Source organism: Gnatocerus cornutus, unplaced genomic scaffold (genome assembly GCF_029298725.1).
Source record: "Gnatocerus cornutus isolate USDA-ARS CGAHR unplaced genomic scaffold, icGnaCorn1.1 ctg00000023.1, whole genome shotgun sequence".
Taxonomy (NCBI): Eukaryota; Metazoa; Arthropoda; class Insecta; order Coleoptera; family Tenebrionidae; genus Gnatocerus; species Gnatocerus cornutus.
The window spans coordinates 3,379,859-3,392,468 of record NW_028275375.1 but is presented as its reverse complement, the minus strand read 5'-3'; the positions used below and the strand labels follow the sequence as shown (position 1 = coordinate 3,392,468).

The 12,610-nt window shown below is 40.7% G+C and overlaps 5 protein-coding genes across 8 annotated transcripts in view; 1 reads left to right on the top strand and 4 right to left on the bottom strand.

Annotated features, from left to right (window-relative positions):
* Positions 1-645: 645 nt before the first annotated feature.
* On the top strand, positions 646-2,722 carry LOC148166415 (ufm1-specific protease 2-like). The gene is made up of 4 exons (XM_088048757.1): positions 646-765; positions 880-1,585; positions 1,638-2,045; positions 2,090-2,722. Exons 1-4 carry the CDS (start codon positions 727-729, stop codon positions 2,674-2,676), a joined length of 1,740 nt encoding a protein of 579 aa, XP_087904883.1. The 5' UTR covers positions 646-726; the 3' UTR covers positions 2,677-2,722.
* Positions 2,713-5,481, bottom strand: LOC148166414 (ectonucleoside triphosphate diphosphohydrolase 5-like). Of its 4 annotated transcripts, none has more exons than XM_088048759.1 (7): positions 5,261-5,481; positions 4,913-5,033; positions 4,628-4,866; positions 4,327-4,582; positions 3,173-3,745; positions 3,019-3,125; positions 2,713-2,967 (listed from the first exon to the last, which is right to left on the bottom strand). In XM_088048759.1, exons 1-7 carry the CDS (start codon positions 5,288-5,290, stop codon positions 2,896-2,898), a joined length of 1,398 nt encoding a protein of 465 aa, XP_087904885.1. In that variant the 5' UTR covers positions 5,291-5,481; the 3' UTR covers positions 2,713-2,895. The 4 variants fall into 4 exon arrangements, with proteins under 4 accessions (XP_087904885.1, XP_087904886.1, XP_087904887.1 ...); XM_088048760.1 differs by having other exon boundaries at positions 4,913-5,030; XM_088048761.1 differs by lacking the exon at positions 5,261-5,481 and adding an exon at positions 5,099-5,254.
* A 223-nt stretch (positions 5,482-5,704) lies between these two features.
* On the bottom strand, positions 5,705-6,872 carry LOC148166413 (proteasome subunit alpha type-3-like). Its single transcript, XM_088048812.1, has 5 exons — positions 6,724-6,872; positions 6,461-6,667; positions 6,168-6,413; positions 6,009-6,121; positions 5,705-5,963 (listed from the first exon to the last, which is right to left on the bottom strand). Exons 1-5 carry the CDS (start codon positions 6,742-6,744, stop codon positions 5,786-5,788), a joined length of 765 nt encoding a protein of 254 aa, XP_087904938.1. The 5' UTR covers positions 6,745-6,872; the 3' UTR covers positions 5,705-5,785.
* A 697-nt stretch (positions 6,873-7,569) lies between these two features.
* On the bottom strand, positions 7,570-10,215 carry LOC148166412 (cleavage and polyadenylation specificity factor subunit 6-like). The gene is made up of 5 exons (XM_088048811.1): positions 10,109-10,215; positions 9,718-9,930; positions 9,086-9,667; positions 8,097-9,034; positions 7,570-7,985 (listed from the first exon to the last, which is right to left on the bottom strand). Exons 1-5 carry the CDS (start codon positions 10,163-10,165, stop codon positions 7,802-7,804), a joined length of 1,974 nt encoding a protein of 657 aa, XP_087904937.1. The 5' UTR covers positions 10,166-10,215; the 3' UTR covers positions 7,570-7,801.
* Positions 10,216-10,875: 660 nt separating this feature from the next.
* LOC148166411 (ubiquitin-like protein 3) overlaps positions 10,876-12,610 on the bottom strand; it is a 44,172-nt gene continuing 42,437 nt past the window's right edge. The window contains exons 3-4 of the mRNA XM_088048639.1: positions 12,330-12,494; positions 10,876-12,273 (exon numbers count right to left, since the gene is read on the bottom strand). Coding sequence (XP_087904765.1) covers positions 12,209-12,273; positions 12,330-12,494 — 230 coding nt within the window. The 3' untranslated portion in view covers positions 10,876-12,208. The remainder of the gene's footprint in view (positions 12,274-12,329; positions 12,495-12,610) is intronic.

Below are 12,610 nucleotides of genomic sequence, written 5' to 3'. Positions count from 1 at the left end.
TTGTAATTTATTTTAAACCGCTAACTTCAAGGTCAAAATTCGTCAAAATTTTGGAACATTGGGACAGAACTGAGAAGATTTATGCATTGGATTGTACATAAAAAATGCCTACACTTAGTAAAGTGCGGATTACAGAAATAGAATGAGCGGATTATGGAATTCACAAAATGTGTCCAATTACAGAGACTTTCAGATGATCTGAGGTCCGAATTAGACAAAGATTACTGTGATTGAATGAATCAAGTAGGTTAAAACAGGGTAAAATCGTGACGTCACATCACGTGTTCCTACGACTTGTGGCGTCATTATTAACAACCCTTTGAACCCTTTCCATGCTAATTTGTTTATGTAAATCAGTTTGAGTATGATTTTCAATAAATTTAAGTTGGAATCGCAAGTACTAGACGTATGAACTTCCAACAAGTTTTCAAAGAGACTACTAACTTCTAGTACTTGCAGGAATTGTAGTAGAACACAAAACTATTATCTTACCTAAACCTGTAGACACTAAACAACACTTTGAAAAGCCAAATTTAGTAAAATATCTGGATTTTCACAATTTTCACGAGCAAACACGCCATATTTGTAAACCCGCGGGAGCTAAACCAATCAGAAGCGAGCACTCAAGCGTGCGCATCTGGTGTTTTTCTTACCCGCATGGTTGGTTGCCTGCCTCGAAACGTCAACTTCAAAATCATGCAAAATTGACAAGTGCCACATAAAAACATGACACCCTCACTCAAAATATCGCAAAAAATACTCGACGTAAGTTACAATCTCCTTTAATTCTCAATAAGTTTAAGTGTGAATCAACAAACTAGATGAAATACCGACTTTGTACAATCTGAACCAACATATGTTTTTTAACCTTACTTTCAGAGACTTTCCCAAGAAGAACTCTGTCATTTCGGCAAGGTCTACGGAGTGGTTTCGAAAAACAACCTCATTCTTCTTGAAATACAATTGGAAGACTGTGAGAACGGTACCAACTACATCATCAATTCATTTCCGGCCGAAATCTATTTGTGCGGTATTATCAATATTGGGGGTGAAACTGACAACCAAGCAGTTATAGAAGGTCTATCTGAAGTGTACGTCACCGACAATCCTGTCTTTATCAACTACAGTCTTGAAACTCGTCAAATTGCAGCCCATTTCTTTATAAATGATCAACTTGAAAGCACCAAGTACACTGCTATTAGTGAACAAGAAGTATTGGCACAGTTCTTGTACACGCGTTTAACAACAAGTGTGCCTTTGACGTGCGAAGCTACAGAAAATGGCATCAAAGACTGTTTTACTAATCTAAGAAAAAATATAGCTTCAGGTGTCATGACTTTTGGGATCAGCAAAAGTAACATTTATTTGCTAGGGGGTGATAGTGAGAGTGGGGTTGTTGGAGTAACAGGCAGCCCCACGGTGGGTGAACTATGTGATGAATCAAACGATGGAGAAGGGGGGCGGAAGAAGAAGATCCAGCAGTCTGGAGTTGATGTTGTGGGAGTTGGCATGCTGAAGAAGATGACCAAGGAGAATGGCGTCCCCACTGGGAAGGATCATGCACCTTTGTGTGTCCTTGATAAGAGTAAGATTACAACGCTTCTCGTTCTTTTAATGTGGATTTTTGCCCCCATTAGAACAATGTAAAACGCTCAACATTCAGGTCCCCATTGACACGCTCGCCTTGGTCCACCGCCAGCTCAAAATCACCAATTTATACGAAATCCTTGTAGAAAGCGCCGTTAGAATTCTGAGGTTGATTGAAAACACCCTCGTGGAAGCCCTACGGGAGTCCGAGCAAATCTCACAACCGGAAGTTTTCCACTTTTATCCTGAAGATTGTGGCCACTTCATCACAAGAGTCTATCTGAAGAACGAAAGTGAAGAGAGTCTAACTACCCAAAGACAGGCGCTGCATGAGGAACTCCTCCTAAGCCAAGATTGGCCCCTCTTCCGAAGATCCAACCGCTTTATCTTCAAAACGAAGATGCAGGCAGGGGAACCACTGATCAACCCCCATATAGGACTCAGACCTACTGATAACGGTGAGTTTCCCACCCTCTTAGAGTCGCCTGAAGGGTTGTTTTAGGGGGGAAAATCGCTCTGGTTAAGGGAAGATACACGTACTACCACTACTGCCAAAACCGAATGGATGACAACGGCTGGGGCTGCGCCTACCGCTCCTTACAAACCCTCGCTTCTTGGTTCAAATGCCAAGGATACACAGATAAAGAAGTGCCAACATTCCACGACATCCAAAAGTGTCTCGTAGACATCGGAGACAAACCCGGGAGTTTCGTCGGTTCAAGACAATGGATTGGATCAACTGAAGTCAATTTTGTTCTCAACACCCTCTTGGGAGTCACGTCAAAAATTTTGTACGTCAGCTCGGGGGAAGAAATGGCCACCAAAGGCCCGGAATTAGTGAATCATTTTGAAAATCACGGATCGCCGGTTATGATAGGGGGTGGAGTACTCGCGCACACGATTTTAGGAGTCGATTATAACTCCCAGAGCGGTAACTTGAAGTTTTTGATTTTGGATCCTCATTACACAGGAGGGGAGGATTTGCACACGATACAAAACAAGGGGTGGTGTGGATGGAAAGGGGTTGATTTCTGGGATAAGACGGCGTACTACAACATGTGCTTACCGCAGGTTCCAAGGGGAATTTAATTTTTTTTCTAAGTTATCACATATAAACTGATACTGTTAAAACAAAGAGGTGACTTTTATTAAGATAAAATTACAAACGTCTTTTACACAGTAATGAATAAAAATCAAGTGAATTTATTGCACAGCCTATCCACTAAATACTTGATATTTACAGTAAGGCACAGTCAAGTCGTGGTACAACAAATAAATTAGTGCGCTTCGAACAACCTACAACAATGATCAACCTCGCAGGAGGTTATAAGCCGCTCCTAGAGCCCAACTGATCTCGTGACCGTCGATTTTCTTGTACAACTGCAATAAAACGGTTATTATTCCACCCCGGACAGTGTCAAAAGAACTCACAAATACTTTCGTGTCTCCTCTTAGCCCGAATCCTTTTTCCAACAACACCCAAATAAACGTCAAATCAAGGCACATGAAAGGTTGGTCAGCATTAGGTTCTTGGCAAGCTACAACAAACCAATTAGTATGAGGTTTGCCCTTCAGATCTACGCACATTTCTTAGCGGCTGTTTGGAACGAATCAACGTTTAAACTACCACCGGTTCCTTCGTCAATCAACCCAACTTCCGTTGCTCTGTCAAAATAATAACTAAAGGCAAAAATCAGTTTCGTTGGTAGTTCTTCTGGAGGCTTCGCCTTCCCTATCACATAATCAGTCACGATTTGGGAGCATTTCTCAAAATCAACAACAGGAGTTTCGCCCCCAACTGTAAACGACGTCGTTTTACTCTTATTAACGGGATATTTCTCCCTAGGTCCGCTAACGAAATAATCAGTTCCTCCAAAGTGAAATTTACGATCCTGAATGATATGGTTGATGCAATCTGACGTCACGTTGATTTTATTCGGTTGGTTTAACGTGACGACTTCTTTGCGAGCTGCCATCAATCCTAGACCTAAATAACTGTGGGTGTAGACGGGAATGGCACCGCCTGGCACGACGGCGTGATGGATATACTGATTTTGGGAGAGACTTGCCGGCGTCAAGGCGGAGAACGTCACTTGCGTCGAGCCGCCACCCAGGTCCAGCGCCGCGACGGTCTTCGACGGGTTTCCGTGAAAGCGTTCTGGAAGGAAAACTTGCAGAAAGGGCGGAAAAACTGTGTACACAACATTTACAGTGGCAAGCAAAAGTAACTGGGAGGAGATTAGACGCTCAAAAATTCAGTTGTGTAAATATGGATGTCAATTATTATCTACTTAAGTAGGCATAATGATTACAATTTACAAGGTTGACCAAAAAGTGTTCCCGTTACTTTTGGTCGACAGTGTACTAAACGGTACTTGCTGGGCGAGATTAGTATGCCACTGGAGAAATTTCTACGCAGATAAAACATTTAAAACGAGCAAAAACACTTAATGACTCAAGTTGCAATCTTAAATTATTTTGATGACTTTCACTAAAATGTGATAAGAGAATTGCGAAATTCTGGGTCATCATTATCCGGCATAAAAATAAATATACAAAATTAATAAATACCAACATAATAACTAACATAACACTTCGTTTTCTTATCATGTTACACACATGTTTGCATTATTCCGTTTTTGATAAAAGTAACAATTACGTGACTGCAAAACTGCCACGTCATTTCTTGAAAGTTAAATAATGTCTTTTTTGGTACATCAAAGCACGAAAATGCCTCACCTAGAAGAAAATTGACGGTAAACCATGAGAAGATCCCCTCGTCGGTGCCCTCCATGATTTCCACGCTATTTTCGTCAGTCAAAAACGGCGTTCCTTTGAAGAATTCTCGCACGGAATTCAACAAATTCTCTGCTTTTTCCTGTGGCAACAATCTTAGGCCGGCTGTGGCTTTAAGGATGAGGGGCGTTTGGTGCCAGTACTTCTCGGGGATTTCTTTTTTGGCCTTTTCTAGTAGATTTGATATCGTTTGAACTCCCTAAAACCATCAAAATGTGGCTAAGAAAACTCTGTGAAAAACTACCTTTTTGGGATTATCGGCAAATGAAGACAGTCCTGGCTTTGTATACTCAAACAACTCTTTATCTAAGACTAAGTGGCCCCCAAGGTACGACTCATGGAACGTGAAAGCTAAGACTCTGGAGCCTGTGCTACCAGCATCAATGACGACGGCATGGACAGGTTTATGGTAACCAAATTTCTTGGCAATACTGTCAACGGCTACGTGCCCCAAATGCCAGGGAATGTTGTCGATATAAAGAACTAAACAAGCGTTAATTTAAGGGGGACAAGGGGGCTGCATACTCACTGATAAACAACGTCAAAATAGTCCCACTAATAATCAAACAAAAGAAAGATCGATGAATCGACGACGGCTTGACTTCTTTCCGTCTTTTGCTCGGCGCAGGCCGCCCATTTTGATCTTTCTGCTAAAACAAAGACACATTAGCAACCCAGGATTGAGGTTATGTCGCTGGAACTCCCAAAAACCTACGTTTGCACCACTCATGAGTGATTTTCGTGTAATTGAGAGACATCAGGGGACGAGAATTGTGTTTGAATTATAAATTTTCATTAAAGCAAGAGGATGACGAGGTTTATTTTTACAACACCACTTCCCCAATCAGTTATTAATAGCCCACTTTCAAGTTCTTACCTTTCGTCTACGCAATTCGTTGTTGGTCATGTTTTTACGAGGGTTTTATGACGGCAAATAATGAATTGTTAGGCCGGCGAAAACTTTACACAAATGCCCTTATTGATTACCATGAAAGTCTCTAAGGACGTTCCAGTTGCGTGTCTGCGCACTTTGCCTCGATAAAATTGACTAAATAGATAGGAAAAGTGGCTACGTATAGATAATAACCCGAAGAAACGATAGAAACTTGCTTTATCATCAGCGGCCTTCAAATTGCACAATTAGTGATAACTACCTGTGAGATGTTTTATGTAATGTTCAAACAGTTTAATTACCATTTTTCGCGAGTGTAATCACCAATTTGGCCTCCCATTGCTGTCTCATTATCTCTTAGCAGTTAATATCAAGACTATAAAATTTGACTTTTAAAAATCGCGCGCTTACTCGAAATCAAACCACACGTGAATTTTAAAAATGGCGCCCTTTTACGAGCCTCCAATAATTTTATTCCTTAATAATAAAAATACAAAAAACGCAACTAAACTACATGTCTTCCGTATCTGAATCTGAATCGGCCTCCATCGCTTGTTTTGCCGCTTTCTCGGCCTCCAAATACACGCTATCGGGCACCTTCTCATGAACTCCGCGACTCTCCTCGCAAACCCACGACAACTCCAATTCAAAGTTCTTGTCTTTCAACTCGTCGTGCACCAAATAAATCCTGAAAATGCGAATTAGTCCGGTTTTCACAACGGAAATTAATTACATTTTCGCCGCTTCCTTCACCAGTTCTCTGCAGGTCATTGACGACAGTTTTAGTTTCTCGATTTCAGTTTTCGCCGACTGCTTGGCCTTGCCGATGGCGCAGCCATGGTACCCCTAAAAACGTGTTTTATGGACGAAAATTAGGGGTTTCGTCACTCACATAACTGACTCCTGATGGGTCAATGGTGTACATAGCAGGTCCGTCTTCGCCGCAGCTGGCCAGGATGACACTACACCCATATGGTCGCACGGCGCTGTACAAAGTATACGCGTGCATGTACATGCTGACGCGGTCATTCAAGTACTTCAGAGGGATGCAAACTCCATACTGAGATCTGTAATTTGCGGCTTCGCGTCTCGCAATGTCAACGATTTGTCTTGCATCGGCGATAAGTCCAGAGAAGGCCTAACAAAACAATATCAAATGCTTCGAATTAAGGGGGCAAATTTTACCATTCCGACGTGCCTATCGATGTTAAAGATTCTTTTGTTAGTGCCTAGTTCATGCAGCTTTGACATGACCAACTTTTCAGCGGCCAAGACAACTCCGTCTTTGCCCCTCAATCCAATAACTGTGCCGCTGTTCTCTACAGCTTTCATGGCATATTCAACTTGGAAAACTCGCCCGTCTGGGGAAAACTGGGAGGCTGAGAGATCGTACTAGAAAGTAAGGTTAAGGGTTGAAACAAATTGAAATTACCAAGTGAGATACTCACGCCTGTACCAATTGAACTCATTTTGGGGAAATATTAAAGAAAAGTGGCTAAAATCGATGGTTTTCAACAAAATTGTTTCACCGGCGTGAATTGCAACTTCAATTTCGGACAACAAATTTTTTGACATTTGACAACTGTCAAGTCAGCGCGACCTCTGCGCCACCTACCGAGCGATGCCGCAAACAACACCATGGCTGATTTGTTCAATTGTTTATATTGTATAAATAAAAATTACACTTACAAAATTTTTTGTACTTTGATGGATCCGTAAAATTTCGTGTAAAGACCGCCGTTAAAAAAGTGTTTTTGCCTACACCTATTTACAAATGAAAATGATAAATACGGTCTTTTTTGATTTACATAACAATTCCAAAAATAATAATAAACAAAATAAAGTTGAAGCTGTCTACAACATGATCATCTTTTTGGAACTGCAGTTTCCAGACGTGAATAAATCAACTTCTGCGGTTAAGAGAGAAGGTGATTTATCTTAGCCTATTGTAAAAATAATACAAAAATACTTTTGAACATTACAACTCTTAAAATCTATTTTCTTTCAGTAATTGCAAATTTGCGCTTTTATCGTTCAAACTAAAACATTTGAATGATAAAGTCATGGAATCACAGTCTCGTAATTTCTAATATTGACATGATAATCACAGCCTTTTTTAATACATTGAACTAAAAAAAGAAAACAAAATAAAAGTAAAATCGTACAAGAGATGTTACAAGAGGTTTAAAAATAAATAAATAAATAAAAAAAACAGGAATACAGATTGTACAAATTACATAATGGAAAGGTCAATTACTGGTCAATCAATTAAAAAAGAGAAAAATAAAAATCCGTTCTCAGTCTAAACCATATTTTTTATCTAAAACATACAATCTTCTTGTTAAGCTTCTTTCTTCGTGTTTCTTCAGCAGTAGCTACTTATTACAAATATAGTAAACATTTGGGTTACAATAATGAAATTCAAGATGATTTTGCTATTATGACTTAACACTATTGTAATATATTTTTATAAATACATGCATGACATGTACGTGCTACGTTAATAAACGGATGGGACCTAAAAAATTAATGTCGAGACCTATGAGATTCATCTCTGCGATCTCTTTCGCGTTCACGTTCACTTTCACGACGTCCTGAATCTCTTTCACGGTAGGATCTATCGTCATAATAACGTGATTTTGATGTGGGTTCTCCCGAAGGATCCACGGCGTCTGGTGGCGACTTGTTTCTGGATCGGGACACGCGGGACCTGTGCAAAAAACCCCCGTGCCAACATTAAAAAATTGAAAGTTAGGAAACTACTCATCCCCCAAAAGTTGGCAGTTTTTGCTAGTCTACTAATAAAAAAAAATGTACTTACGCGTCATCGGCTTCTCTGTCTCTGTACTCTCGTTCCCGTTCCCGCTCGCCTCTGCTTCTGGATCTGTCCCGATCCCGTTCTCGTTCTCTGTAGCTGTCAGCGTAATAGCGGTCGCGGTCGCGATCCCTGTCCCGATCACGTTCTCTGTCTCGGCTTCTTTCTCGATACCTGGAAGAGGATCTTTCTCTTCGGCCTCTTCTGTGTGCTCTTTCCCGAGATCTAGACCTGTCCCTACGCCCGGAACTGTAACTTTTATCTTCTACTCCTCGTAGAGTATCCTGTAACGAGCTGATTAAAATCTTACAACGATCATCATTAGCAACTTTGGATTGTTTAATCAAAGAGATCGCTGTAACGAGAGTTTCTATAGCGCTGGCGTATTCGCCAGCAGCGGCATCTGACACCGCTCGAGCAATAGCTGAAGACGAAACGGTGCGATTCCTCGACATAATATCTTCAAATTCTTGTTCGCTCAATGGTGGCATGTCATTGCGATGGTCAGGCGGCGGGCCACCGTAAGGAGGCTGCGGCATGCTTGTCGGCGGACCATAACCGTGAGGTGGACCGTGCGGAGGAACACTGTTGGGTCCCATCGGTGGCCCATGGGGAGGTCCATGCGGCGGCCCTTGAGGCGGACCTTGTGGCGGCATTGGTCCCGGCTGCATCGGATGTTGCATTTGAGGGGGAGGACCTCCTTGTTGGAAAAATGCAGGATTGACATGAGGAGCCGGTGGGCCTTGAGGTGGACCTTGTGGGGGTGGACCACCCATGGGTGGGGGGCCGCGTGGGCCCATATTAGGACCTTGCATGTGTGGTGGACCTTGAGGGAAACCTTGCTGCATTGGGGGGCGGTTCCAATCCGGACGCATCGGGCCTGGGGGAGGGCCTTGATTCGGCATGCCGCGGGGTGGCATTTGACCCTGCGGCGGTCCTTGGAACTATCAAAAGAATTAGAATCATAAAGTTAAAAGTATGGTAAGAGAGGTTACCATTGGGGGACGTGGCGGCCCTTGCGGGGGCGGTCCAGGCCGCATCGGCCCCATATTGGGCCCCGGTCCGTTTGGCCGCGGCCCATTCCACTGTGGTTGTCCTTGGAATCTCGGGGGCTGTCCTTGATTCATCTGCGGAGGGCCGTTGTACCCTACCGGGCCTTGCATCCGCGGCACACCAGGACCTGGCATGCCCGGAGGCATAGGCCCTCTCATTTGATTGTTCATAGGCATTCTACCGCCATAATTTTGGTGAGGACCTGGAGGAATGGAATTGTTAGCATGGCTAGGATGTTGGTTACGATTATTGGAGTTGTTTGTGGGGGATGGGCGGGTTTTGGACTGACTTTCGAAATTGCTGAGAGCTTGTTTGGTAGGAAGAGTGACCACGGGATTTTGTCCATTAATCTCTTTCTTAGGAAGATGATCCATGCATAGCCTCATGCTGGTTTCAGAACCCAAGGAAATAACGCAGAAGCCCTTAGACTGTCCATTGGCGCGATGCTCGAAGAATTTAACTTCATGGAAATCATTCACGCCGATATCATGCACCGCGTTGGCAATATCTTGATCTGTTGTCCACTGTTAAATCTTTGTTAGACCAAGGAAACTCTGATAACGACCCAACTTACCCATGTTAAGTTCCCGACGTAAAGTTGATGTCTCCGTCCGACATTCGGTGTGATATTATTACCCTGAGTCGAATAAGTATTTCCATTCGTCTCTTCAGTACTCGCCGTAGTGGCGGGTTGATGATTAGTTTCCGTCGTCTCCGTGCTGTTCGTAGCTGCTGGAGCGGCGATTACATCATCATAAAGATCCACGTTTTCGCCACCGAAGTCGTCCTACACCAAATCGATCATTTTTAATAATAATTCTACAACAAAAGTACCGGCAACAACAATCACTCCCCACCCCAACTACAGATCAATGACACCACAATTCACACAAACAAAACTAGAACCACTTTAATGGAACCTCAAGCACACGGGAATTGATTTTTGGTGTTAAAAATTCACTTACTTGGGCGAAATCTTGATCAATGTCGTCTGCGTACAGATCGATGTCGTTGTCCGCCATCTTCGAAGACGCGGAACTGTAAAAACAACATGGCGGTAATCGGGACGCCGACTGCAGCGCTGCGTGGGCGAAAGCGGCAGCCGCGGCGGGATATTTGAAATCTTGCAACTTCACTTTGACACTTCTTCCTCATTTTTTTACTCTTTCTGATGCCGGTGGTACTGCTCTTGGTACCCTTTTACTATTTTACGAAAATACATATAGATGACACTTGTAATTCTTTTTCAATTTTTTTATTGTTCAATTTAATTTATATTTATTAATTGTAACTGTTATTGTTTTTGTTCTGTCATTCCACCTTTATATAAACTGTTCTTGAGAAAATTTTAAACAAACTTTTAAGTTTATTTTAAAATAAAACGTAGTTTTTTTTACATGAAGCTGTTTTTGTATTTGTAGAAATGCGTTTTATAATGCACAATTGTTAAAAATGGACAATTTTTTTCGCGATTTTATTATTTGGATTAACCGTTGCCTTTATAATCTTTTTGATCGCGGTCCTGAAAGATTGCTAGAGGTACTCAAAGAATCGGAAATCTGAAGGTCGTAGGAAAAAAGATCTATAGATTTGGCGTTAGATTGTTTAAATAAACATGAGATTCTTGGTAACACCAGCTCTGTGGTCTGTGGTAGCTTTCGTAGATAGCGAGCAGGAAATCGCAGGCAAAATTTCCAAATATTTACTTTTTAGAGGCGAATAAAACACAATGTTAAAATCACTTTATTCTATTTGTATAATTTAAACAAAATTATGTTGAACAAGTATTATAAAAACAAAATTACAATTTGATAAATCTAGTACAATGATATTTACATTCATTGAAATATAGACAAATTGTGATTAAAGTCTTAACGCCATGAGTTCAGAGTAAATATATTCAATCCGAGACTAGTTTATCTGTTTACAAGTCATCTCTTTCCATACACCATCTCACTATAAACGGTACTGTTAAGTTTATATAAACATACATTATGGTAATTTTTTCTACGATGACATTGATTGAAATCAAAGAACATGAGTATCGTTGTTTAAATACACACCTAATGGGTGACACAAAAGGCTGGTGGTGTCGTCAATGAACGAAAACGAAAGTGGTGTATTAAAGCAACAACTCAAGTGATGCTGGTCCAGGGCCAATTTGTACTTATGTAACATACATAACATTATATAGACATCTACATACTCTCTAAATTTGGACCACCCTGTGTATCTATTTTTGTTGATAATGAAAGGGAAATAGTTGAATGAAAATAAATAATGAGTAATGGAACACATGGAGGGATGAACTGGGCTTAAGGACTTAGATCTACTAAAATTTGTTCAAATGTACATCTTTCAATAATAGTTACAATAGGTAACTGCGAATCTACTTAAGTAATACTTTGATTCAAGTATATATAAACACATATTCTTTCTATTCTATAATTTCTTAATATACATGAACCATCTTGAAATCAATATAAAAAATAAAACTATCAATTTAAAAAACGTACAGATTTTATTATAAAATACAGACAAACGAAAAGTCGAATTTAATACTGAAATGAAACGTTTTTATTATCCGAGACACCAACAGTAAGTCGTTTTAGCAACAGAGGGGCGAAGTAATCGAATGAGAATACAATTACTGTTGTACATCACTGTTCCGACATATATTTATACAAAAAGTACATTAAAAAATGACCTAGTTGAAATGTTTTTACAAAAGTAAGGGGCGCTCATGTTAAAAATTTGATAATTTACAGCTTCAGCTAATGTCTAAAGATGAGATGATAAAAATAATCTATTCTCATTAAAGTATAAAACAATATAACTATATAAATACGCTAAAAATTATAACAATGAATAATGGATGAGACGATTTTCATCGATAAAACAAACACACAGTCTAGTCTGGCACATGAGTATCGAATTTAACACTGATATCACAACATTACTTATGCAGTTATGCACGTAGTTCCTTGCACTTTTTATTGTATCAATCATGGATATGACAGCTAAAGTACATCCGAGATTTCTTTTACTATTTTTGTATCACCTTTTTACAAAATGCAGCAAGAAGCCGAACAACAACTGCTGTTGCCGCCTTTGCTCTTTTGTCGTTGATCTGCAACACACAACACGTTAACTCATAATAATTATAATCATTTTGAAAACACGCACCTTGAGAATTAGGCTCGGGCAAGTTCTCTCTCGGAACGAGATGCATCACTGTAGTCTTCCCGAATGGCAGTCCTAGAGCTCCTAATGTTACATTACTATGGAGGAAACGACCCTGATAAATAAGTCGGAGTATTTCAGCCTTTGAAACAGCTTCCTGACACCAATCTGAAAAAACACCACCACTTTTAAAATGCGGAGAAAAATGACGACTTCCAATAAAAACATTTTCTGCATTTGTCAGCGACGATTCCGCGCTGCTTTGTTTTTGATAACCCCCATTT